The 24,718-nt window shown below is 35.3% G+C and overlaps 1 protein-coding gene across 3 annotated transcripts in view; it reads left to right on the forward strand.

Moving 5' to 3' along the window:
- The window catches only part of HIBCH (3-hydroxyisobutyryl-CoA hydrolase), a 98,836-nt gene that overhangs the window by 12,558 nt on the left and 61,560 nt on the right, over positions 1-24,718 (forward strand). Inside the window, exons 2-8 of one of the 3 annotated variants that reach the window (XM_043998698.1) lie at positions 766-808; positions 6,670-6,704; positions 9,641-9,781; positions 10,010-10,094; positions 11,628-11,636; positions 19,262-19,342; positions 20,038-20,090. In XM_043998698.1, coding sequence (XP_043854633.1) covers positions 9,644-9,781; positions 10,010-10,094; positions 11,628-11,636; positions 19,262-19,342; positions 20,038-20,090 — 366 coding nt within the window. In that variant the 5' untranslated portion in view covers positions 766-808; positions 6,670-6,704; positions 9,641-9,643. The remainder of the gene's footprint in view (positions 1-765; positions 809-6,669; positions 6,705-9,640; positions 9,782-10,009; positions 10,095-11,627; positions 11,637-19,261; positions 19,343-20,037; positions 20,091-24,718) is intronic. The other 2 variants (XM_043998696.1, XM_043998697.1) reach the window with 2 other exon arrangements.

Below are 24,718 nucleotides of genomic sequence, written 5' to 3' on the forward strand. Positions count from 1 at the left end.
AATTGCCAAGGTCAGCCGCTGCATCCTGGCCCTTCACCAGTCTGCCTGACTTATGTCTTGCCACTGGACTTTGATGATTTTGGAAGAAAGAGGGAGGCTGACAACTTTATGCAGCTCTGCCTCACTTCACTCCAATTCATGACCCTGTGAGGTCAATGCTCCTCTTCAAAAATGAAGGACAAGCAACAACAAATACACTTCTAGCCCAAAAGATGCCTAGGAATCAGTAGCCCTTGCAGTAAGTCACAGCATGATTCAACATGGTTCCCATTGCAATAACACTCTTCATGCTCTTGTATTTTAGCTCTTAGCATTATAGATCCAGGGCTGAAATGACCTTCAAGGCCGTCTAGTCCAACTCCCTCATTTTACAAATGAGGAAACTGAGGCTATGGGAGGTTTTGATTTTGCCAAGGTCACACTGGTAGTCATAAATACCAGAGGTGATCTTGAATGCAGGTCTTCTGACTCTAGAGCCAGAGTTCTTTCCACTGTTCCATACTATACAAATAGTAGAGCTGCTAATCATTTTTACTTACAGTCCTCAGGTCTAGGATTGGTTCACGAACATAAATAATTTTTCAACAAATATTTCTGTAAGGAGAATTTTTATTACAAGGTTTATTTTGAGAACTGAATATATTTTTAGAACACAAAGTTTTATTTTGTGTTAGAGACAAGAAAAAGGGATTTGTAGGATAAGTAACCACCAACTAAATGAAACTACCAAATAGTGTTTATTATTAATGGTGTTTTGTGTTTCAGGTTCAATTCATTCAAGAGGACACAGATTATACTACAACATTTAGTAAGTCTGACTTTTAAAACCCCATTTGTTATTATTATTATATATATATATATACATACATGTACACACACATATGTATATAACACTGTTGTTAGCATTGGGCTATCTTAGAGAGGGAATATAGACAAATGGTAACTGGGTAGATCCACTAACTCGTTATACCTGTGTGACCTCAATTTTTCCTTTATTTTCTGTCATGTTGTTTTTGTTTCGTTTTAGCTAAGTGGTATTTAAATGTTTCAGGTGCAAAAGGTAATTTTGTCCTGTTATGGGTAAAATTTTCAGACACAAGCAGTCCTTTTTTAAAGAGGATACCAGTGAAACTTGCATGACAAAATCTATCTTGCATGAAAGCAAAGTATTCTAGATGCAAAACTGACCAATTTGTAGGCAGTTTGATACAGTAACAAGTATTTTGATTGGTGGTTTTTGCTTGCCTGTGTAGTAGTTAACTGACAAAATTCAGAGTTTTCAGGACTTCTTTAAGAAGTATATCAGTAACATTTGTTGAATGTCTTCTGATTGCTGAATGCTATAGTCCTGCTGTCAGAATTTCTGGTGAAGTGTTCTCCTTTGGTGCCATTTGTACTTTATAAATTAAAAAAAATTTAATGTCAGATTCAATCTCAGAACTTTTAGCAATGTGGTAAAGAAAATCTATGGTAGGAAGTAAGGTATGTAAAGCACCTTGCATACCATACTTCACCAAAGATCAGCTGTTGTGATTGTAATATATAATTATATATCATATATTTCTTTAAAATCTAAAGTCGGTTAATGTTATCTGCATTTATCTCAGTTTTTTCAGATAGCTCCTTTTTTCTCATTAGAATTGTTTGTGTACATGTCATCCAAAATACTGTTCTTAGAAGCTTATTATCCTTCTGGAAACCATCCTACCTTTTCTCTCTTTGAAATCTGGTTTTCTGCCTATTGTATTTCATTATAGCATGGCTATTTCCTCCTAACAGTCCCCTCCTTATCTATTTTAGTGACCATTTCTCCTCATTAAAATCCATCCAGGGAAGCAATTACCATTATTGTTTCATCTCTTGAAGAATGGAATTATTATTGAGGCAAGTAAGGAGTTTATCAGCTGAACAGTTTTTAACCAGAGAGCTCCAAAAAGATATTCAGATAGTTGAAATTTCTGATCGCTGCTATATCATGCTTCCATACAAGGTTTATAATGTGTTTCTTGAAATCATCATTTCTTCTTGCTCTATTGTTTTTTAGTATTCTTCTGCCATAGTATAATTTTTTCCCTTGGTAGATCTCTTACCAAGGTATTCTATCTAGTTAGTAGATTTCCTAAAAAAAAAGTATTTCTTACGTATAATTTTACTTCCACAATTATTTTTTGTCTCATGTATTCCATGTGAATAAATGTATACCTTTCTATTACCAGATTCTCGTCATGAGTCAAATCCTACCAAGGTTTACTATTGATGAGGTTCACTTGTGGAAAGCAGAACACTCTTCTTAGATAAATCATTCCACTGAAATGGCTGTTTCCAAAGTGACTAGTGATCTCTTAGTTGCCAAATCCAGTGGCTTTTTTCAGTCCTTATTCTCCTTGAACTCTCTGTGTGGTAAAAAAATATGAAAGTTTTTTAACAGTAGGTTAGGATAACTGAAAGACGCCAGTTTTTCTTTAAGGACCACCCTTTCAGGGAGGAGACCAATGGCATGAGCTACGCACGCCAGTGCGCCTGCTGTGCATTTCAGACTGCCTGCTATGCACTCGACTTCCGGGGTGCAAGCTGAAAAGGCAAGGAGAGAACGGAAGGGGGGGCTTTTTTCTGCTCCGCTGGTCTCCTGGCTGCGCTGCACAGACAGACGTGGACTGGAGTTTGACTTGACCCGGCTCTCGGTTAACAGCACGCTTGACTCGGTCTCTCTCCCCAAAAGTGGCCTTCGGTTTGGTGAGTTTTATACAGAATATAGACTAAGCCTAGACTTAAGACGATTTGTATTGTATTTCTACTTTCCTATCCTTCTAATCAACATCACCTTGTGACTACCATACAATAAAGGCTCTATCTAGAAAACCAGAAGCTTCTTCCATTTACTAGTCTGGGAGATAAATTAAGGGAAAGGTTAAGTAGGGGAGATTTATGATCTAATATCCAATTTTAATCTCACATCTGTAACTTTGACACTGTTGTTTACTTTCTCCTTGATACTTTTTTCTTTCTAGGTTTTTGGGACATCACCCTCTCCTGGTTTTCCTCCTACCTAATTTGACCTCTCCTTCTTAATTTCCCATGCTGAATCCTCCAGATCATGCCCTCTAACTGTAGGTTTCCCTCAGGATTTGGTCCTGGGTCCTCTTCTCCCTTTAGTCTACCTCACTTGTTGATCTCATCAGTTCCCATGGATTTAATTACCATATCTATGCTGATAATTCTCAAATCTCCCTATCCTGCCCTAAGCTCTCTGCTGACCTCTATGTTTTCTATTGCCAATTGCCTTTCAGACATCTAAAACTGAATGTCTAAAGTAAAACTCATTATCTTTCCCCCCAAATCCTTCCCCTTTCCTATCTTTCCTATTTCAGTAAAGGGCAACTCCATCCTTCCAGTCAGTCCCTCAGGCTCACAATATAGAACTCATCCTGGATTCCTCACTATCTCTCACTCCCTTATATTCAAGTGCTTGCTAAGGCCTACTGATTTCACCTTTGTAACATCTCTCAAAATACAACCCCTTCTCTTCTTTGACACTGCCAGTACTTTAGTGCAGGCTCTCATCACCTTACACCTGGACTATTGCAGTAACCTGCTGGTGAATCTGCCTGCCTCAATTTTCTCCCTACTCCAATCCATCCTCCATTCAGCCACCAAAGTGATTTTTCTTTTGAAGTGCAGATCTGATCATGTCAGACCTACTCAATAAACTCTAGTGACTCCCTGTTGTCTCCACGATCAAATATAAAATGTTCTTTTTGACACTCAAAACCCATCATAACCTAGCCCTCTCATTTTTGTCTTCTTACACCTTACTCCCTTCCCCATACTTTTTGATCCAGTAACACTGGCTTCTTCCTTACACAAGACACTCCATTTCCTGACTCTGCATTTTCTCTGATTGCCTCCCATGCCTGGGGCTTTCTCTTTACTTTTATCTTCCTCCTGGCTTCCTTCAGCTATTAACTAAAATTACATTATCTGCTAAAAGTCTTCTTTAGTTCCTTTAATGCCAATGCCTTCCCTCTGAGACTATCTCCAATAATATATCTTGCATTTATTTTGTTTGTATGTAGCTGTTTACTTGTTGTCTCCCCCATTAAAATGTGGGCTACTTGAGAGCAGGAACTGATTTTGCCTTTCTTTGTATCTCTAGAACTTATCACAGTGCTGGCACATAGTAGGCATTTAATAGATGCTTGGTGACTTGACTAAGAATCTTGAGCCAAACAAATCCTCTCCTCCCCTCCCCTCCCCTCTGCATTAATCAGTTCTCTCTCCGGAGGTGGAGAGCATGAGTCCTCCTTGAATTAGTGTAAAGATCAGAGTAGCTAAGTCTTTCACAATTAATCATTGTACAGTATTGCTATTACTTTGTGCAATGTTTTCCTGGTTCTTCTCACTTCACATGGGTCTTCTAAGGTTTTTCTGAAACCATTCCCCCCATCATTTCCTATGTAGCACAATAGTATTCCATCACAATACATATACCACAACTTGTTTAGGAATTCCCCTATTGATGGGCATCCCCTCAGCTCCCAATTCTTTCCCACCACAAAAAGAGCTGCTATAAATACTTTTGTTCATGTAAGTCCTTTTTCTTTTTGGGGATCTCTTTGGGATACAGACCTAGTAGTGGTATTACTGGGTCAAAGGATATGCATGGTTTTATAGTCCTTTGGATATAGATCCAAATTGCTTTCTACAAAGATCTAGAAAATCACTAGAGTATATCCTGATTGGAAAATCCAAGAAAAAAAATCACAGAGTTATTTTTTCCAGCTCAGATTGACTTTGGGAGAGAGAGAGATGTCTGTAGCACTGGGAATGGGCTTTAGCCAGGAATCATGACATGGAACATTCCAGCTCAAAGTCTGAATGAGGACCTGCCTAAGGCTGTGCATCAGAGCAAGGAGAGATCCCACATCCAGCACATGAGACCCTGACACAAAAAGGAGATAGAACAGGTGTCAACTTCCACCTCTGGTGGCTCACTGTTCAGTGCTGGGTCACAGATTTGGTGTGGACTGAGGAGCAGCTGGAGTTCCAATCAGGGGCAAGCCCACAATTGTGTTTCTCAAGTCCAACTAAACCTACTTCAAGAACTTGCATAACTCAGATCAGGAGAAAAGTGTTTAGATTTCACCATGTATCAGACCAGTTTGTGCACACTGAAAGATTTCAAGTTCCTTGCCTGAGCTGTCTCTGAGATCTTGGGATAACATTGCTCAGTACCTCAAGAAAATAGTCACAATATATAAGAGGTCACAAAATAGGACCAAATGTGACCCAACTATTCTCTCCAGAAGTGTGCATTGTCAGTCCCTAAAACAAAATCCAAAATCAGGAAGTAAGACTGGAAGAATGAGAAAAAAACACCCCAAAACCCATCATAATAAAGTTATGGTGACAGACCAAAGTCTGTCTTAATTTTCTATATCTACTTGAACCATTAAATAAATAAAACAGACATACTGATACTTTTAAAGCGATTACTAGTTATATTTCCCTGAGTCCTTTTTTTTGGGAGAAGGTGGGTTGAGGTGAGAGGTTTCTGGATTCGTGACTTAATCATTGTAGGGAACCACTAGTGTGAAAACTTCTACTCATGCAGATGGGTAACTCCTCTGTAACTTATAGACTGAGAGTTGCTTAGGACAGTGGTGTCAAACTTGATTAGAAACAGGACCGCTAAATTATATATAAGGTTCCCTGCAAACCACATATTGACTTAGAAAACCACATATTAACATTATCTCTGTTCTATTATATTTTTATTTATTTATTAAATATTTCCCAATTACATTTTAATTTGGTTCGGCCACCCTTGGAAGTGTTGCCAGAATTCAGACAAGCCATGTGCTTGACATTTTTGGCCTAGAGCATTGAGATTTTCATGGTCAAAAAGCTAGTATTTATTATGGGTAGGACTTGATCCTAGATCTTCTCTGTAAAGTTGGTCATTTATCTAATATGCCATGTTAACTTTCTTCTGAGGTTTAACATACTTTTAAATTACAGAAAGCAGAGTTTTTTACCTTTGGATTTCTTAGTCCTTTATTTTGTTGTTTTTCATCCATGATAAATTCCTTTTTATTAAGAAAAATGGATGTACTTTAGAATTTGTTTATTTTAACACTTTAATGTTTATCACAATACATATTTTTATTATAAACTTGAGGTCTTTAAAGTTAGAAAATATTTTGTTACTTATTCTTATAACCACATACGTGACAACTGTAAATTATAACCAGCTTAAAGTATATTATTATTTTCATCATTCACTTATGTTTAGTAACTTGGGCTTTCCTCCTCTACTGTTTGTAGGGATTCTATGATAAGGGTGGCTTTTACATTTTTTGGATAACTTCTTACAAATCTTGAAGTACATTTTAATGTTTTCAAGCAATATGATTTGAAATCATTCATGCAGTGTATAATTTTAGGGCTTAGTTTTTTTAAAATGTCTTTTTTACATCTGTATTTTATCTCATTTTAATGGTTTCCTCCTTTTTTGAAAAGTTCATGGTTATTCTAATTATTTTAAAAATAGATGTCATAATTTTCCAATTTGAGAAATTTTTGTTTTCATACTTCTATAGCTTAATAAATAGACATATTTTGGTGATTAATAGGATCTTTTCTTTTGTTGTTGGGTATTTCTACTCACAGTCTTGTCCATTCTAGAAAAAAAAAAGTTTTTCTAGGTAAGTACTCAAATATATTGTCTAACTTGCATTTTTCATTATCTTCTGGAAACCTAATTCATAAAATGTTTGTACTTATTTTGCCTTTTGTTCTATAATTTTGTAATTTTGTCCTGAATATCTATTAGTTGCTTTTCCAGTTGTTAATTCCTTGACTTGTTCTTTAGTCTTATTTTTAAGTATTGGTCTTTGCTTAATTTCATTTATTCTATTATTTGTAGTTTCTGCTACCAATGATTTCAGTTCTTGTGTTTCATTATTTTACTAATTGTTTCTTCATCTCTTATGTTTTGTATGTTCAGTTTGTGAAACTAATTTAGAATCTTTCTTTAATTTTTAAGGTGAGAGGGGGCTGGACCTGTGAAAGGCAATAAAAGAGTAATAGATTCTAATTAATAGAACAGTATTAATGAGTATGGCTTGAAAAGCTACGTTTATGGTTTCTACTACATTTTATTTCTACTGCTTTATTGCTGTAGGCAGTGTCAAACTTGGCCTACATGCTGTATTGTGGCTTGCTCTGCTCCTAAGAATAGCGCGAACCATATTAAAATCTAACTGGGAAATATTTAACAAAATTAATAAAAATATGACAGAATATAGAACAATCAATCAATAAACACTTATTAATCACCTAATATATATCAGGCTCTGTTCTAGGCATGATAATGTTAGATATTGTTAACATGTATTTTTTTCTAAGTCAATATGCAGCCCGCAAGAATCCATATTTACAATTTAGTGACCTCTGTTTTTATTTGAATTTGACACCACTGGTGTAAGGATCTCCTGTTGAGGAAGCTCCCTCTATCAATGGACACCCACAGTTTAGTCTTAGAGGGTTAAGTAGCTAGAGGAGGTACAAAGTTAAACAATGTGCTTAATATGTCTTATAGGTGGGACTTGAACCCTGCTTTTTCTGAAACCAAGGTTGGCTCTCTATCACTATGAAAATGCTGTCCTTCTTAATATATTCCTTTAATACATTCAACTTAGGTTTTCCTTTGGTACCTTGTGTCTTTTGCTGCTTCTATTTGGACTTCTGGAGGATTTCATCCCGTAGTCCTTTATGTTACAGAAATTCTTTGGATTGCATTCAACAACAACAACAACAATTTTATTACTGATTTTTCTTTTCAGAGAAGGGACTTGTAGACTGGGAAGTTCTGGCATTTGGGGCCAAGGTGTAAGTTGGAATTACTGCTGCGAATTAATGTGAGGTGCTTTGATTAAATTCAGAAGTGAGAGTTGCATATTCCTAGTGGCCTGATTGGTATGGGGGAGCCTTTTTAGCTAGTAAGTGCTTAGTCTTGGGGAGAGCTTCTCAGAGGGAGGGAACAGGGAGGGCACTAGCAGAAAAGCCATAGGAAAGGAGGGGGTTAAGGCTTAGCAGAGGAGAAATTTACAATAGCAGGGTGGCAAGGTTCGCACACACACACACACACACACACACACACACACACACACACACACACACACACACACACACACACACACACACACACCCCCATTCTAGGTTTTACTTGGCTGTACTTAATTGTGTTTGGTTTTTTTTTTTTAACACTTTGAGCAAGGAAAGGGTGTACCTGGTTCTTATCTTGATCTTGTAAACCATGTTAATTAAACTGGAACACATGATTCCAAAGATTATTCTTTCATAATTATGTTGCAAATACTTTTACATTTGTTGCTACAGATTATAGTATTCTGAATCATGTCTGCATTTAGATTTGCTTTCTTTTTTAGTCAGCAATGTACCTCTCGATTGTATCCTTGTCATGTACTATAAAACCTCACTTTGGGATATCTAAATGTTTGTTACTCTCACTGTGTTAAGCATTTTTATTTGTAATGTGGTCTTTTTTTTCCCCTGAGGAGGTGGCCACAAAGAAAATTCTTTAAGACTTATGTGGTAGAAACTATAAACATAGTTTTTCAAGCAGTGCTTATTAATTATGTATAGTCTAGTACTCTTACTGCCTTTTTGAATGTATAGTAGCAATTATCATTAGTTAGGGACTGATTTTGGATTTCTTAATATATGAAATCGTGAATCTATATAATGTACAGGATATTCTTTTAAAAGTATAAAATAAATTTAATATGGTAATACTATGCCTGCCCTGCTTATGTGTCCCTTTTGGAATATCCTTCTGCACTCTTCTGCATTTTTAAATGTTTCATTGATGTTCTTTTCATTTTTGGGGTGATCACTATCATTACCTTCCATTCCCCCTTAAAATTGTCCCTGAAAAGTGGATTAAAAAAAACCCTTTTCAATATTTAAAGTATCTAATCACATTTTGAAGAAATTATTTGTCCATTTCTTAGTTTTATATGATTTTGACCTTTCATGTAGGTTTCTTAGAGTGTGGCTTTACTGTTCTCTCTGTAGTTTTCATTAGCATTCCAGTATTGAATTTTAAAAGCTTATTTCAGTCATGTGCTGTATTTTCTCTCCATGTAGTATTGATAACTCTTGTAGTTGGAAAAAAGTAATGTGTTGAATGTGTTAAAATGTGCCATGAACCCTTGCAGTTGAGCACAACAACAACACCAACAGGTGATGACAATCAAATTATAAGGCTTTAAGGCAGTAGATAGTTGCATAAATCATTCAGTGTTTATCTGAATCCAGGGAGCAAATACTATCCTAATTGCATATAATACTGGTAAATCAATAGGCTCATTCTATTGAAATTTTAACAATATCATATCATATATAGCTTGCTTTAGAAAAATAATTTATTTGTAGAGTGTTAGTATTCAGAAGGTTTCAAGAAAGATTTGTAAAATTTAGTGAACCAATTCTATTTATTTATAACAATCTCCAAAGTTGTAGTAAACAAATGATTATGTTATAATATGTGCCAAAACTAAAAAAACAAAAACAAACCCTAACACTATTATAAAATTTTTGTCTCTTGCCCATATAGGGAATGGCTAAGCACACAGATTCAGAACCAGAGGTGTTCTTGGAAAGAAAAGGCTGTGCAGGAGTGATAACATTAAACAGACCAAAGGCTCTGAACTCACTGAATCTCTCCATGATACGACAGATTTATCCACAGTTAAAGGTTTGTAGCTCTTTTATTTTTCAAAAAGTTATATTGATTTAAAAAAATATAAATATACCCCTTCTCCCATTATACCTTTCCTTGTAACAAAGAAAGTCAAATAGACTTTGCCTTCAAAGATTTTCCACTCTATTGAGAAAATAAAATTTGTACACAGAAAAAAGAAACTTTAAAGTACTAGATGAATGTCAGTTGCTATTCTTAGCTTCTTCTTTTGTATTTGAATAGAAATGGGAACAAGAACCAGAAACTTCTTTGATAATTATAAAAGGAACCGGAGGAAAGGCTTTCTGTGCTGGAGGTGATGTCAAAGGTAAAAAAATTTGGTTTTTACTTCAAAACATTTTTCAATTCAACTGACAGATTTTAAAAATAGTAATGGATATAATTGTGCTTTATAGTTTGAGTAATAGTAAGTTTTAATCATGTCTAATATCTAAGCTGAAATGCTTTTTAAAAAAATGCCTTTTTGATTTAAAGTCTCAATGTATACACTTAGAGCTTTGTAGAGATGGGGAAGAGGATTATAGAACAGAGCCATCAGAGAAGGTATTTAAGTTATAATCCTGGACTTTGTGGCCATGACATTCAGGTGGTATTGTTAATATGTTGTTTTGTCATTTTTTTTCAGATGGTGGGGAAAAAACTGCTATCATGAATGCGTTGCTTTTTCTCAGTAAATTATGTATAAGATTATTTGGAAGCCAATTCAGAATTATTCTGGTTATAACCTTGAAATTAATATATTTGTATATTTCTGTATATTGAGTACATATAAATTCCTCAAGTTAAAGTTTACAAAATTGTTTTAAAAAAAAGGACCATGAAAAAAAATAAAGTAAAAATAGTATGATTCAATCTGCATTCAGACTCCATTAATTCATTCTCTGGATGTGGATAGCATTTTCCATCATGAGTCCTTTAGAGTTGTCTTGGATCATTGTTTTGCTGAGAAGAGCTAAGTCATTCATAGTTGATCATTGCACAATGTTTCTGATACTGTGTATAATGTTCTCCTGGTTCTGCTTACTTCATTTTGTATCAGTTCATGTAAGTTTTTCAAGGTTTTCCTGAAATCTGGCTGCTCATCATTTCTTATATCACAGTAGTATTCCATTACATTAATATACCACCGCTTGTTTAGCCATTCACCAGTTGATAGTCATCTTCTCAATTTCCAATTCTTTGCCACCATTAAAAGAGCTGCTGTAAATGTTTTTGTACATATAGGTCCTTTTCCCTTTTGGGGGAATCTCTTTGGGATAAAGACCTAGTAGTGGCATTGCTTGGTCAAAGAGTATGCATCTTTTTATAGCTCTTTAGGCATAGTTCCAAATTGCTCTCCAGAATAGTTGGATAAGTTCACAACTTCACTAAAAGTACATTAGTGTTTTAATTGTCCCACATCCCCTTCAACATTTGTCATTTTCCTTTTCTGTCATATTAGCCAATTTGATAGGTGTATAGTAGTACCTCAGAGTTGTTTTAATTTGTGTTTCTCTAATCAATAGTGATTTAGATAATTTCTTCATATGACTATAGATAGCTTTGATTTCTTTATCTGGAAACTGCCTGTTCATATTCTTTGACCATTTATCAACTGATGAATGACTCTTTATTTCTATAAATTTGACTCAGTTCTCTCTATATCTGAGAAACAAAGTATTTTTCAGAGATATTTGCTATAAAGATTGTTTCCTGGCTTTCTGCTTTCCTTTTTAATGTTGGTTGCATTGGTTTTGTTTTTGCAAAACCTTTTCAATTTAATATAATTAAAATTACCTGTTTTACATTTTGTAATGCTCTTTTTCTCTTTTTGGGTCATAAATTCTTCCCTTCTTCATAGATCTGACAGGTAAACTATTCCTTGTTCTCCTATTTGTTTATGGTATCAGCCTTTATATCTTAATAATGTACCCATTTTGACCTTATCTTGGTATATAGTGTAAGTTGTTGGTCTATACCCATTTTCTGTCATATTGTTTTCAGGTTTTCCCAGTAGTTTTTGTCAAATTGTAAGTTCTTATCCCAGAAGTTGGGATCTTTGGGTTTATCGAATACCAGGTTACTATGGTCATTTACAACTGTGTCCCATATACTTAATCTATTCCACTCATTCATCACTCTATTTTTTAGCCAGTACCAGAAAGTTTTGATGGTTACCATTTTATGATATAGTTTGAGATCTGGTATGGCTAGGCCACCTTCCTTTGCATTTTCCCCCATTAATTCCCTTGATATTCTTTACCTTTTGTTCTTCCAGATGAATTTTGTTGTTTTTTTTTCTAGCTCTATAAAATATTTTTGGTAGTTTGATTGTTATTATTTTATTTTATATTTTTGTATTTATTAGGGAAATTGTTCAATGGTTTTCTTTATTTGTTTTAGTTCTTTCTGGCTTAGGTATCAGCAACATGAATAAAAGGAATTTGGTAGGACTCCACCTATTTTTTCAAATAGTTTATATCGTATTGGAATTAGTTGTTCTTTAAATGTTTGGTAGAATTTGCTTGTGAACCCATCTGGCTCTGGGGATTTTTTCTTAGGGAGTTCACGGATAGCTTCTTCAATTTCTTTTTCTAAGATGAGTTTATTTAAATATTCTATTTTTTGTTTAATCTGGACAATCTATTTTTTCATAAAAATTCATCAGTTTTGAAGCATACTATCTCCCTTCAAAGAAAGAACTGATATTGATTGAAAACAGATGGAAGCATGCTATTTTTCATTTTCTTTCATTTTTTTCTTTTTCTTTTTTTTTTTGGGGGGGGCAGGACAGTGAAGGTTAAGTGACTTGCCCAGGGTCACACATCTAGTAAGTGTCAAGTGTCTGAGGTCAGATTTGAACTCAGGTCCTCCTGAATCCAGGGTCAGTGCTTTATCCACTGTGCCACCTAGCTGCCCCCTATTTAAGTTTTCTTATACAAAATGACTAATATGGTAATGTTTTACATAATTGCATATGTATAACCTATATCTGATTGCTTACTGCCTCACAGAGGGGCAAGGGGAAAGAGGAATAAAATTTGGAACTCAAAACTTTAAATATAAATGTTTATTTTTTTAATCTTAAAAGTATTTTATTATTTTCCAGTTACATGTAAATACAGTTTTCAACATTTGTTTTTGTAAGATTTTGAGTTCCAGATTTTTCTCCCTGTCTTCCTTCCTTCCCCCCTCCCCAAGACAGTAAAAAAACTGATATAGATTATGTATGTACAATCAAAATGTTTATTATTTTATAAGATAAAAATTCATCAATTTTGCTTAGATTGTCAGATTTATTGGCACATAATTTGGCAAAATATTTCCTAATGATTGCTTTAGTGTCTTCTTCACTGGTAGTGAATTCACCCTTTTCATTTTTAATACTGGAAATTTGGTTTTCTTTCTTTTTAAAAAATCAAATTAGCAACTGTACATGTATAGCTTATGTTGAATTGCTTGAGTTCTTAAGGTGGGGGTAGGTAGGGAGGAAAAAAATTTGGAACACGAAGTTATAAAAATAAAATTAACCAATGGCTTATCTTATTTGTTTTTTCATATAACCAGCTCCTAGTTTTATGTATTAATTAGTTCAATAGTTTTCTTCCTTTCAATTATATTAACCTCACTTTTGGTTTTCAGAATTTCCAATTTGGTACTTAATTAGAGATTTTTCATTTGTTCTTTTTCTATTTTTTTTTACTTGCATACCCAGTTAATTTCTTTATTTTATTGATGTAAGAATTTAGAAAATAAATTTTCTCCTATGTACTGCTTTGGCTACATCCCATTAATTTTATTTAAAAAACATTTTTTTTTAGGGGGGTGAGGCATTTGGGGTTAAGTGACTTGCCCAGGGTCACACAGCTAGTAAGTGTCAAGTGTCTAAGGCTGCATTTGAACTCAGGTCCTCCTGATTCCAGGGCCAGTGCTCTATCTACTGTGGCACCTAGCTGCCCCATCCCATTAATTTTTATATGTTATCTCATTGTTGTCATTCTCTTTAATGAAATTATTGATTGCTTCTATAATTTGTTTTTTTGACTAATTTATTCTTTAGGATGAGATTATTTAGTTTCCAATTAATTTTTAATTTATTTTTCCACTGTCCATTATTGAGTGTAATTTTTATTTCATTATGATCTGAAAAGGTGCCTTTAATATTTCTGCCTTTCTACATTTGATTGTGAGGTTCTTATGCCCTAATACGTGGTCAATTTTTGTGTAGGTGCCATGTACCACTGAGAAAAAGGTGTATTCTTTTCTATCCCCACTCAATTGTTTCCAGAAGTCTTGTCATGTCTAACTTTTCTAAAATTCTGTTCACCTCTAACTTCTTTCATGTTTATTTTGTAGTTGGATTTATCTAGTTCTCAGAGGGGAAAGTTGAGGTCCCCCACAAGTACAGTTTTGTTCTCTATTTCCTCCTGTAACTCACTTAACTTTTTCAAGAATTTGGATCCTATACCACTTTGTGTATATATGTTTATTTTTGATATTACTTTATTGTGTATAGTACCTTTTACCAAGATGTAGTTTCTTTCCTTGTCTCTTTTAATTACATTTAATTTTGCTTTTGCTTTGTTGGGTATCATGATTCCTAGTCCTGCTTTTTTTTTTTTTTTTTACTTCAGCTGAAGCACAATAGATTCTGCTCCAGCCCCTTACCTTTCTCTGTATGTCTCTCTCTGCTTCAAGTGTGTTTCTTGTAAACAACATATTGTAGGATTCTGCTTTTTTTATTCACTCTGCTATCCACTTCTCTTTTGTGGGAGAGTTCATCCAATTCACATTTGCACTTATGATTACTAACTGTATATTCCCCTCCATCCTATTTTCCCTCCTGTTTCTTCTCTCTCTCTCCTTTCACCCTTTCCCTCCTCGCCAGTATTTTGCTTCTGACCACTGCTTCTCCCAGTCTTCCCTCCCTTCTGTCAGTCCCCTCTACCCTTTTAGTAAAGCCCCCCTACTTCCCTATAGGTTAGGATAGATTTCTATATCCAACTAATTGTATATGCTATTCCCTTTTTGAGCCAATTCAGATGAAAGTAAAGTGCAAGCGATGCCTACCACTCACCCTCCCATCTTCTCCACTGTAATAGGTCTTTTGCACTTCTTCATGTGAGATAATTTATCCCATTCTACCTCTTCCTTCCTTCTACTGCTGTAATACTTTTTCTCACACCTTGATTTTTTAAAATATTATCCCCTCAAAGTCACCTTATACCCATACCCTCATGTATACTCATTCTAACTGCATTACTAGTGATATAGTTCTTAAAAAGTAGAAGTATCATCTTCCCATGTAGAAATGTAAACAGTTTAGCCAGAAAGGACTATTTTTCTAGTTTGTTAACTGTAACTTTTTTTTCTAAGATCAGAGAAGTTGATCTAATGCACCGTTACCAGCTAGTGGTGATAGATACTGATAGATATTGCTTGTAAGCGTTCTCATTTGTACTTTGCAGGGTCCTCCTGTAGAAAAGAATAACTGAATCATTTATACGTTGAGATATTATCTATATATTACTATATGAAATTTATATTTATTAAACTGGCCTTTGTTTTTCTTTTAATGTTCATGACAGTATTATATCCTACTGGGCGAAGACTGGTACATGCTAATGATTAGAGCAAACACCAGTCCTGTGAAGGGACAAACTATTCCTCAGAAAGAGGGGTAGGGTATGAATCAGGATCTAAGTCCTCTAAAATCAGGGTACTAGGTGATAGGGAGTTCTTGGAGGTTATTGAATAGGGCAAATGATATGTTCAGATTTGTGCCTTTGGAAGATTAATTTGTTTTTTGTTTTTTGTTTTTTGTTTTTTTTAGTGAGGCATTTGGGGTTAAGTGACTTGCCCAGGGTCACACAGCTAGTAAGTGTTAAGTGTCTGAGGCCGGATTTGAACCCAGGTACTCCTGACTCCAGGGCCGGTGCTCTATCCACTGCGCCACTTACCTGCCCCTGGAAGATTAATTTGACAGCTGAGTGAAAGATGGACTGGAGTTGGGAGAGACTTGTGGCAGAGAGAAAAAGCCAGCAAGTTATTACAGTAGTGCAGACATGAGGTGACGAGGACCTGACCATGGTGGTGCCAGTGTGAGAAAACACTGCTCTACTGAAAAGTGGGAAGTGTGCTTCCCCAGCCTTTTGAAGGCACAACTGCTTACTGCATTGATCAGTCTGATATTTTTTAGTGTTCTTTTCTTTGACATTATTGTACTCCTCATATATTTTGTTTTGTATCTGTTTATGAAAATCTTAGAAAGTTTTTCTGAATTCTTATTATTGTTTCTTATAGCACAGTGATACCATTATATTCATATAGAATAATTTGCTCAGCCATTCCCTAGAAGTTTTTGCTTCCGGTTATTTGCTACTATAAAATGTACTGCTGTAAGTAAATTTGTATATTTTAGACCTTTCCAGATGTCTTTGATCTCCTTGAATTATGTGCCAAATAACAGTATATTGATATATTTTGAGTATTTCTCCAGAGGAGGATGGGTTTTTTTTTTTTTGGTAAATTCATGCAAGTTTCTTTGAGATTCAGCTTTTTATCACATATAAACTCAATCCTTTTATTTTTATTCTAGGTACATTGTTGTTTTCTTGTACTATTTTTAAAAAATTGAAGTATCAATTTTGTTTCTAGTGATGTCTTATTTGCTTGATTAACAAAACCTGTTATTTTCTTCATTTGGTAGAAAAAAGGAATAATAGAGTCATCTCAGATTTTGAATGTTCAAAAATTATTGGATGAGTGATCAGTTAGATTTTTTAAAAATACTATGTAGTGAGAGAAATGGATCTAAATTAATTTTTCATTATACTGTCTAGCTTTCCTTAAAATTTTTTATTAAAACATAATTCTTTTCTCCAAAGTTTTGTGGTGTCTTGGGGAAGCATTGTACTATGATAGAAATCAGAAGTACCAAGGTTCAGCTCTCAAATGGGCAGTGATCCTAGGTGAGCCATTTAACTTCCTCAGGTACAGAAGGGGAATAGTAATTCTTGAATGTCCTTCTTCACATGTTGTGGGGGGGAAAGCTTTGTAAACCCTGAAGTATTATATAAATATGAGTCATCATAATCTTGAGTTTTTCAAGCACAAACTTTTTTTTTTTTTTTTAGTGAGGCAATGGGGGTTAAGTGACTTGCCCAGGGTCACACAGCTAGTCAGTGTCAAGTGTCTGAGGCCGGATTTGAACTCAGGTACTCCTGAATCCAGGGCCGGTGCTTTATCCACTGCGCCACCTAGCCGCCCCACCAGATTTTAAAATATAAAAATACAAAAATGGAATCAAAAGTTTATGCTTGGGGCGGCTAGGTGGCGCAGTGGATAAAGCACTGGCCCTGGATTCAGGAGTACCTGAGTTCAAATCCGGCCTCAGACACTTGACACTCACTAGCTGTGTGACCCTGGGCAAGTCACTTAACCCCCATTGCCCTGCAAAAAAACCCAAAACCAAAACCAAAAAAAAAAAAATCTGGCAAGGTAAGTTTCCTTTTATTTTTCACCTTGATATTTTTTACCCACTTACTTTTCCAATGTACGTTGAAAAAATCTATATGTAAAGTACCCTATTTAGGTTTTGATACTACATGGTATCTATATACTAATTTGGGAATTATTAAAATGAAGGCTCAAACCTTGTTTAGAGTACACAAATAGCTTGTCTTGACAGTACTTTTATTCCAAATCAGAACTATTTTTATTTAAAAGGGAAGCTTCAGTAGGGTTGACTCAAAAGAGCGCAGATGGATAAAATGATTTCAGGCTGATCAAAGAAAGGTAAGATGAAAGAAGCAGCTGTCAGATTTCATTTAATAGCTTAGAAAGAATCAAGAGTTGGAAAATTTTGAAAGAAGACAGATAAATTCTAGAGGATTAATCAGAAATGAGTATAAATGACAGTTTTACTTTTCAAAATGGTGAATTTGGTCTTAACAGAACAAATGAAATATAATAGAACAAGATAATGCATAAAACTGATTTCAAATTGTATTTATGATAATTCATTTTTGTTATTTGCTGGTAGAAGAATGAAAAACTGTGTACCAATCTTAAAAGAAAGTACCATTTGTGTCCATTGTATTAACTAATAATCTTATTGCTGTTGTAAGGGGCTAAAATTCTAACTAGTCTATCTAAAATATCTAATGAGTGGTTGCCAATAAATTATAAGCTTTAACAAGAGTTTAGACTTTTAAGAATTTATTAAGGAGAATAAAAATTTGGTGAAGAGAGAGAAAAAGGCCTAGATTCATCTATCTATCCAAGGAGAACGCATTTTTAGCTCCACTCTCCACCAGAGTCCTCACAAGAGAGTGAGAGAGCCAGCCTCACCCCTCCTTCCTCCCACAAGCAAAAGTCACTTTCTGACGCCAAAGAAAAGCCACATGGCTTGCCCTCAGATGCCTTCTCCTCATGGCAGAGCTTTCCTACGGTAGCTCTCCAGCAGGTGGCGTCATTCCAATCATTACACTGTTTTAATGCTTTTACTTACATATTTGTAGCATATTTGAGTGTTATTCTTTTGCTTTTGCTTTCTTCACTCTTTCACATTCTTTTACATTTTGTATGTCTTCCCATAATACCTGGAATTCTTCATTCCTTATATACTCTATTAAATTTGCATTCCACAATCTAATTAAACACTCAGCAAGAGTTGGGTACATGGTTTGTTTCTGTCTTTTTGTTTTCACAAATAATGCTGTCATATGAATATTTTTATGTAAAGACCAGTAACTTTTTTCTGTCTATGATTTTCTTAGGTTATAAACATAATACCAACAATTTCTTAGATAATTTTTTCCACATAGTCAAAATTTAAAAATATGTCTAATTTCAGATACCATATCTAAATGTAACAATTGCTAATAAAGAGAGGGGTGGCATGGTCAAAAGCATGGGCGTTTTTTATCTCAGCACTAAAGGTTGTATGGAGATAAGACCACTTAGGAAATAAATGCTTCCTGGTGGAAGAAATTACAGTTTAAAAGAAAAATGAACAGAGCCTATGTAAGACAATAGATTCAGGGATGAGGACTACATGATGTAGTAGAAAGACTACTGGACTGGAAGCTCAGAGACCTGGGTTCTTGTCCAGGCTCTGCCACTGATTAGGTGACTTTAGTGAATTTGGATTCAGAGCAACTAGGTTTAAATCAAATCTTTTGTAACTTCTGTCTGTGTGACCTTGGGGAATTCACTAACTCTCTTGGATCCTCAGCTTCTTTATTTCTGAAATGAAAGATGATTAAGAATCATTCCATCTCCAAATCCTTTGATCCTTTCTTTATAAAATGATGAGGTACAACCAGATGACACCTAAGCCATCTTCTAGTTTTTAAGAGTATGTGGATAGACTTTCTAGAGGTTTTTTTTTCCCCATGATTGATTATGGAAAAATCATATAACTTTCGAATATTTGGTGTCAAAAAAATTTGACCTTATTCTATTTGATGTTTTATTCTTTTTTCCCCCCAGCCATATTTGAGGCAGGGAAGACAAAACAGAAAATGGCTCAGGAGTTCTTCAAAGAAGAATATACTCTGAACAGTACCATTGGTATGTATGTTATGCTTTGTCCTAAAGCAGAATTGAGAAATAAGGTGCATATCTAACTTTAAAATTTTAATTATTTAATAAATCCTTATTGTGCACTGGCTAGTATTTTATTAAAAGACTAACTTGTTCAGTTGAAAGTATCTGGCTTAATATACTTCATTGAGAATGATTAATAACTGTGTGTTTATCTGGATAGTGCAAACAGCATGTAAAAACTGAGGTCTCTTTCTATGGGACATAGGAAAAACTTACATTTCTATAATGCTTCAACCTTTACTAAGTACAAGCATCATTATTCCCATTATGACATATGAGAAAAGCTACATGCATGTACACATCTTATTCTGCTGAAACATACACACATAGGTAAAATGCCTTATAGAAGTCAATTGAAGACGTATAGATAGAAAGAACACTGTTAACCTATAGTCATGGTTTTCGAATCTATCATTATAGTTTCTATTATATGTTGACCATACGGTGATTAGTAGATCACAGTAGTATATTAATAATTATTTTTTATTAAATAATATGGATTAATTATTTCCATATTTTTCAAACTACTCTTGTTGACCACTCCTCTAATTTTCTCCTTTTATATTGTAAATATTTGTGCTTTAAATATTTTTCCAAGTGTTTTTGCCAAAAAACAAGTTTTCAAATATTGAAATTAATTATAGCTACATTTCTTGTAGGTACTTGTCAGAAGCCTTATGTTTCACTTATTGATGGAATTACAATGGGTGGAGTAAGTAAAATGTTTTATTACAGTTAGTGAGACATGCATTTTTACTATGTCAAAGCCGATATAAAAGTTCTTTTTTTCTTTTTAATTTAATATTTAATTTTTTCCCAAATACATGTAAAAACAATTTTAACATTCTTTTTTCAAATTTTGAGTCACAAGTTCTCTCCCTCCTTTGCTCCCCTCATTGAGAAGGCAAACAGCTTGACACGGGGATAGTCTTGTATGTTGAGATCAAATTTTCTATTCAGTTCTGGTCTTTTCACCAGGAAAGATTGAAAGTCCCCAATGTCATTAAATGTCCATCTTTTCCCCTGAAAGAAAATGCACATTTTTGCTGGGTAATAGATTCTTGGCTGCAATCCAAGCTCCTTTGCCTTCCGGAATATCATATTCCAAGCCTTGCGGTCCTTTAATGTTGAAGCTGCCAGGTCCTGAGCAATCCTGACTATGGCTCCATGATATTTAAATTGCTTCTTTCTGGCTGCTTGGAGTATTTTCTCCTTCACCTGATAATTCTGGAATTTGGCTACAATATTCCTTGGAGTTTTCCTTTTGGGGTCTCTTTCAGGAGGTGATCGGTGGATTCTTTCAATGATGATTTTATCCTCTGATTCTATGATATCAGGGCAGTTCTCCTTAATAATTTCCTGGAATATGGTGTCTAGATTCTTTTTCTGGTCATGGCTTTCAGGCAGTCCAATGATTCTCAAATTGTCTCTCCTAGATCTGTTTTCCAGATCAGTTGTCTTTCCAATGAGGTATTTCACATTTTCTTCTGTTTTTTCATTCTTTTGATTCTGCTTGACTGATTCCTGGTGTCTCATGGATTCCTTATCTTCCAAGTGTCCAATTTTAATTTTTAAGGCATTGTTTTCTTCAGTAAGATTATGCACCTTTTTTTCCATTTGGCCATGTGAATTTTTTAAGGCAGTGTTTTCTTCAATGAGATTATGCACCTTTTTTTCCATTTGGCCAGATGAATTTTTTAAGGCATTGTTTTCTGCAGTCAATCTTTGTGCTTCCTTTTCCAAGCTGCTGATTCTTTTTTTATAGTTTTCTTGTTTTGCTTTCATTTCTCTCCCCGTTTTTTCTTCTACCTCTCTCAATTGATTTTTAACATCCTTTTTGAGGTCTTCCAGGAAGGCTTTTTGTTCTTGAGACCAATTCACCTTCCCTCGTGAGGCTTCACATGTAGGCAATTTGAGGGTATTGTCCTCATTTGAGTTTGCATTGGCTTCTTCCCTATTGATACAGAAGCTCTCAATGGAGAGGGCTCTTTTTTGCTTCTTACTCATTATTGCCGCTTATTTATTTATTTTTTAAGTTGAGGTCTGCTCTGGGGGCACCAGGGTCCCTGTTTTGGGCTTCTTGTGCAGGGGTATAGGTGCTGTGTGACTGGCTTTTTACCCTGAGGCCTTTATGGTGTGTGGAGATCCCCCACCCTGCACTTCCTGTCTGATTGCCCTCGGCCAGCCAGGCACCCGATCTTGGCGTCTGATCCCGCCTGACCCGTTCGTGGCCCTCCCGGCCGGTGCAGGTAGGTTTTTCCACTGTCCTTCTTGGCCACCAGATTTTTGAACCAGGTTCCAGGGGCCTCAGTTGTTCGGCTGTGGCCCGCAGCTCCTGCTGACTTGCCCTGACCCCCTCAGTGCTGGATTGCTGCCCTGCGCTGGGCCTCCCTTTTGCCCGAGTCAGACCGACCTTTTCCTGAAGTCTTCTAAATTATCTCTGGTTGGAGGACTGTGTCTCTCTGTCTCTTTGCAGGTTCTGTAGTTTCAGAATCCATCCAGAGGCTTGATTTAATGTTCTTTTTGAGGGAATAGAAGGAGAGCTCAGGCAGCTTGCTGCTTCCTCTCCGCCATCTTGGCTCCGCCCCAGAGATAGTCTTAACAAAACACATTTCCATGTAAATCATGATGTGGAAGAAAACACAGACCAAAAAACCCCAAGAAAAGTAAGGAAAGTAAAGAAAAATTATCTTTGATCTGCATTCAGACTCCACCAATTCTTTCTCTGGGGATGGATAGCACCTTTCATCATGTCTTTCAGAATTGTCTTGAATCATTGTATTGCTGAGAATAACTAAGTTATTCATAGTAGATCATCATACAGTACTGCTGTTACTGTGCACAGTGTTCTCCTGGTTCTACTTACTTCACTTTTCATCAGTTCATGCAAGCCTTTCCAGATTTTTTGGAGGGCATTCTACTCATCATTTCTTATAGCACAATAGTATTCCATTACACTTATATGCCACAACTTGTTCAGCCATTTTCCAATTGATGGACATACATCCCCTCAATTTCTAATTCTTTGCCACCACAAAAAGATCTGCTATAAAGATTTTTGTACATATAAGCCCTTTTCCTTTTTGCTTTTTATCTCTTTGGGATATAGACTTAGTAGTGGCATTGCTTGGTCAAAGATTATGCATCTTTTTGTACCCCTTTAGGCATAGTTCCAAATTGTTTTCTAGAATGGTTGAATCAGTATACAACTTCACTAACAGTGAGTGCATTAGTGTTTTAATTTTCCAACATCCTCACCAGCATTTGTCATTTTCCTTTTCTTTCATATTAGCCAATCTGATAGGTATATGGTGGTACCTTAGAGTTGTTTTAATTTGTGTCTCTCTAGTCAGTAGTGATTTAGAACATTTTTTTCATATGACTATAAATAGCTTTGATTACTGTTTGAAATTGCCTGTTGATATCCTTTCACCATTTATTATTTGAGGAATGACTCATTTCTAGAAATTTGACTTGGTTCTCTATATAGTTGAGAAATGAGGTCCTGGGGCAGCTAGGTGGCGCAGTGAATAGAGCACTGGCCCTGGATTCAGGAGTACCTAAGTTCAAATCCGGCCTCAGACACTTAACACTTACTAGCTGTGTGACCCTGGGCAAGTCACTTAACCCCAATTGCCTCACCAGAAAAACCCCCAAAACCAACCAACCAACAAATAAACAAAAAAAAAAAAAGAAAGAAAGAAAGAAAGAAAGAAAATCAGTCAGGAGAAATGAGGTCCTTACCAGAGAAATTTGCTGTAAAATTTTTTTTGCAGTTATGATTACTATGTATTTCCCTCCATCCTATATCTCCCCTTTTTATCCTACTCCTCTCTCTCCTCTCACCCTGTCCATTCTTAAAAGTGTTTTGCTTCTGGCTTTTACCTCCTCCAGTCTGCCCTCTCTTCTATCAGGCCCCTCTTTCTCTTACCCCTTCCCCTCCCACTTTCCTGTATGGTAAGATAGATTTATACACCCAACTGAGTGTGTAAGTTATTCCCTCTTTGAACCAATTCTGATGAGAATAAGATTCATGTGCTCCACCCTAGCACCGTAAGTCCTCCAAATCTCTTTTGGGCCTCTTTTATGTCAGATTCCACCTCTCCCTTTCCCTTTCTCCTGGTACATTCTTCTTTCTTACCCCTTAATTTTATTTTTAAGATAATCATTCCATCATATTAAACTCACATCTGTGTTTTCTGTCTATGCATACTCCTTCTAACTGCTCTAAAGATGAGAAAGTTTTAGGAGTTACAAGTATTTTCCCATGTAGAAATATAAACAATTTAATTTTATTAAATCCCTTATGAGTTCTCTTTCCCATTTACCTTTTAATGCTTCTTATGAGTCTTATATTTAAAGTCAGATTTTCTACTCAGCACTGGTCTTTTCATCAAGAATGCTTGAAAGTGGGGCAGCTAGGTGGCGCAGTGGATAGAGCACCGGCCCTGGATTAAGGAGGACCTGAGTTCAAATCCAGCCTCAGACACTTAACACTTACTAGCTGTGTGACGCCGGGCAAGTCACTTAACCCCAGTTGCCTCACCAAAAAAAAAAAGAATGCTTAAAACTCCTCTATTTCATTGAATATGCATTTTACCCCTGAAGAATTATACTCAGTTTTGCTGGGTAGGTGATTCTTGGTTGTAATCCTGGCCTCCTTTGCTTACCCTCCAGAATGTCATATCCTAAGCCAATGCTTTAATCTAGAAGCTGCTAAATTTTGTGCTGTCTTGATTGTGGCTCCATATTTGTTTCTTTCTGGCTGCTTGCAATATTTTCTCCTTGACCTTAGAGCTCTGGAATTTTTCTGTTATATTTCTGGGAGTTTTCATTTTGGAATCTCTTTCAGGAGGTGATTGGTGGATTCTTTCAATTTCTATTTTACACTATGGTTCTAGAATATCAAGGCAGTTTTCCTTGATAATTTCTTGAAAGATGATAGCTACATTTTTTTTTAATTGTAGCTTTCAGGAAGTTTAATAATTCTTAAATTAGCTCTCCTGTATATATTTTACAAATCAGTTGTTTTTCCAATGAGATATTTCACATTTTCTTCTATTTTTTTCATTCTTTTGATTTTTCAACTGTTTCTTGATGTCTCATGTACTCATTAGCTTCAACTTATCTAATTCTAATTTTTAAGGAAGTATTTTCTTCAGTGAGTTTTTGTAATTCCTTTTCCATTTGAGTTTTTTTCTTCAGTAGATTTTCGTACTTTTTTTTTTTCAATTTGGCCTATTCTGTTTTTATAAGGTATTGTTTTCTTCAGTATTTTTTCATGGATTTTTTTTTTTTTTACCAAACTGTTGACTCTTTGTCCATGGCTTTCTTGTATTG

The sequence above is a fragment of the Dromiciops gliroides genome, chromosome 3 (genome assembly GCF_019393635.1).
Source record: "Dromiciops gliroides isolate mDroGli1 chromosome 3, mDroGli1.pri, whole genome shotgun sequence".
NCBI lineage: Eukaryota > Metazoa > Chordata > Mammalia > Microbiotheria > Microbiotheriidae > Dromiciops > Dromiciops gliroides.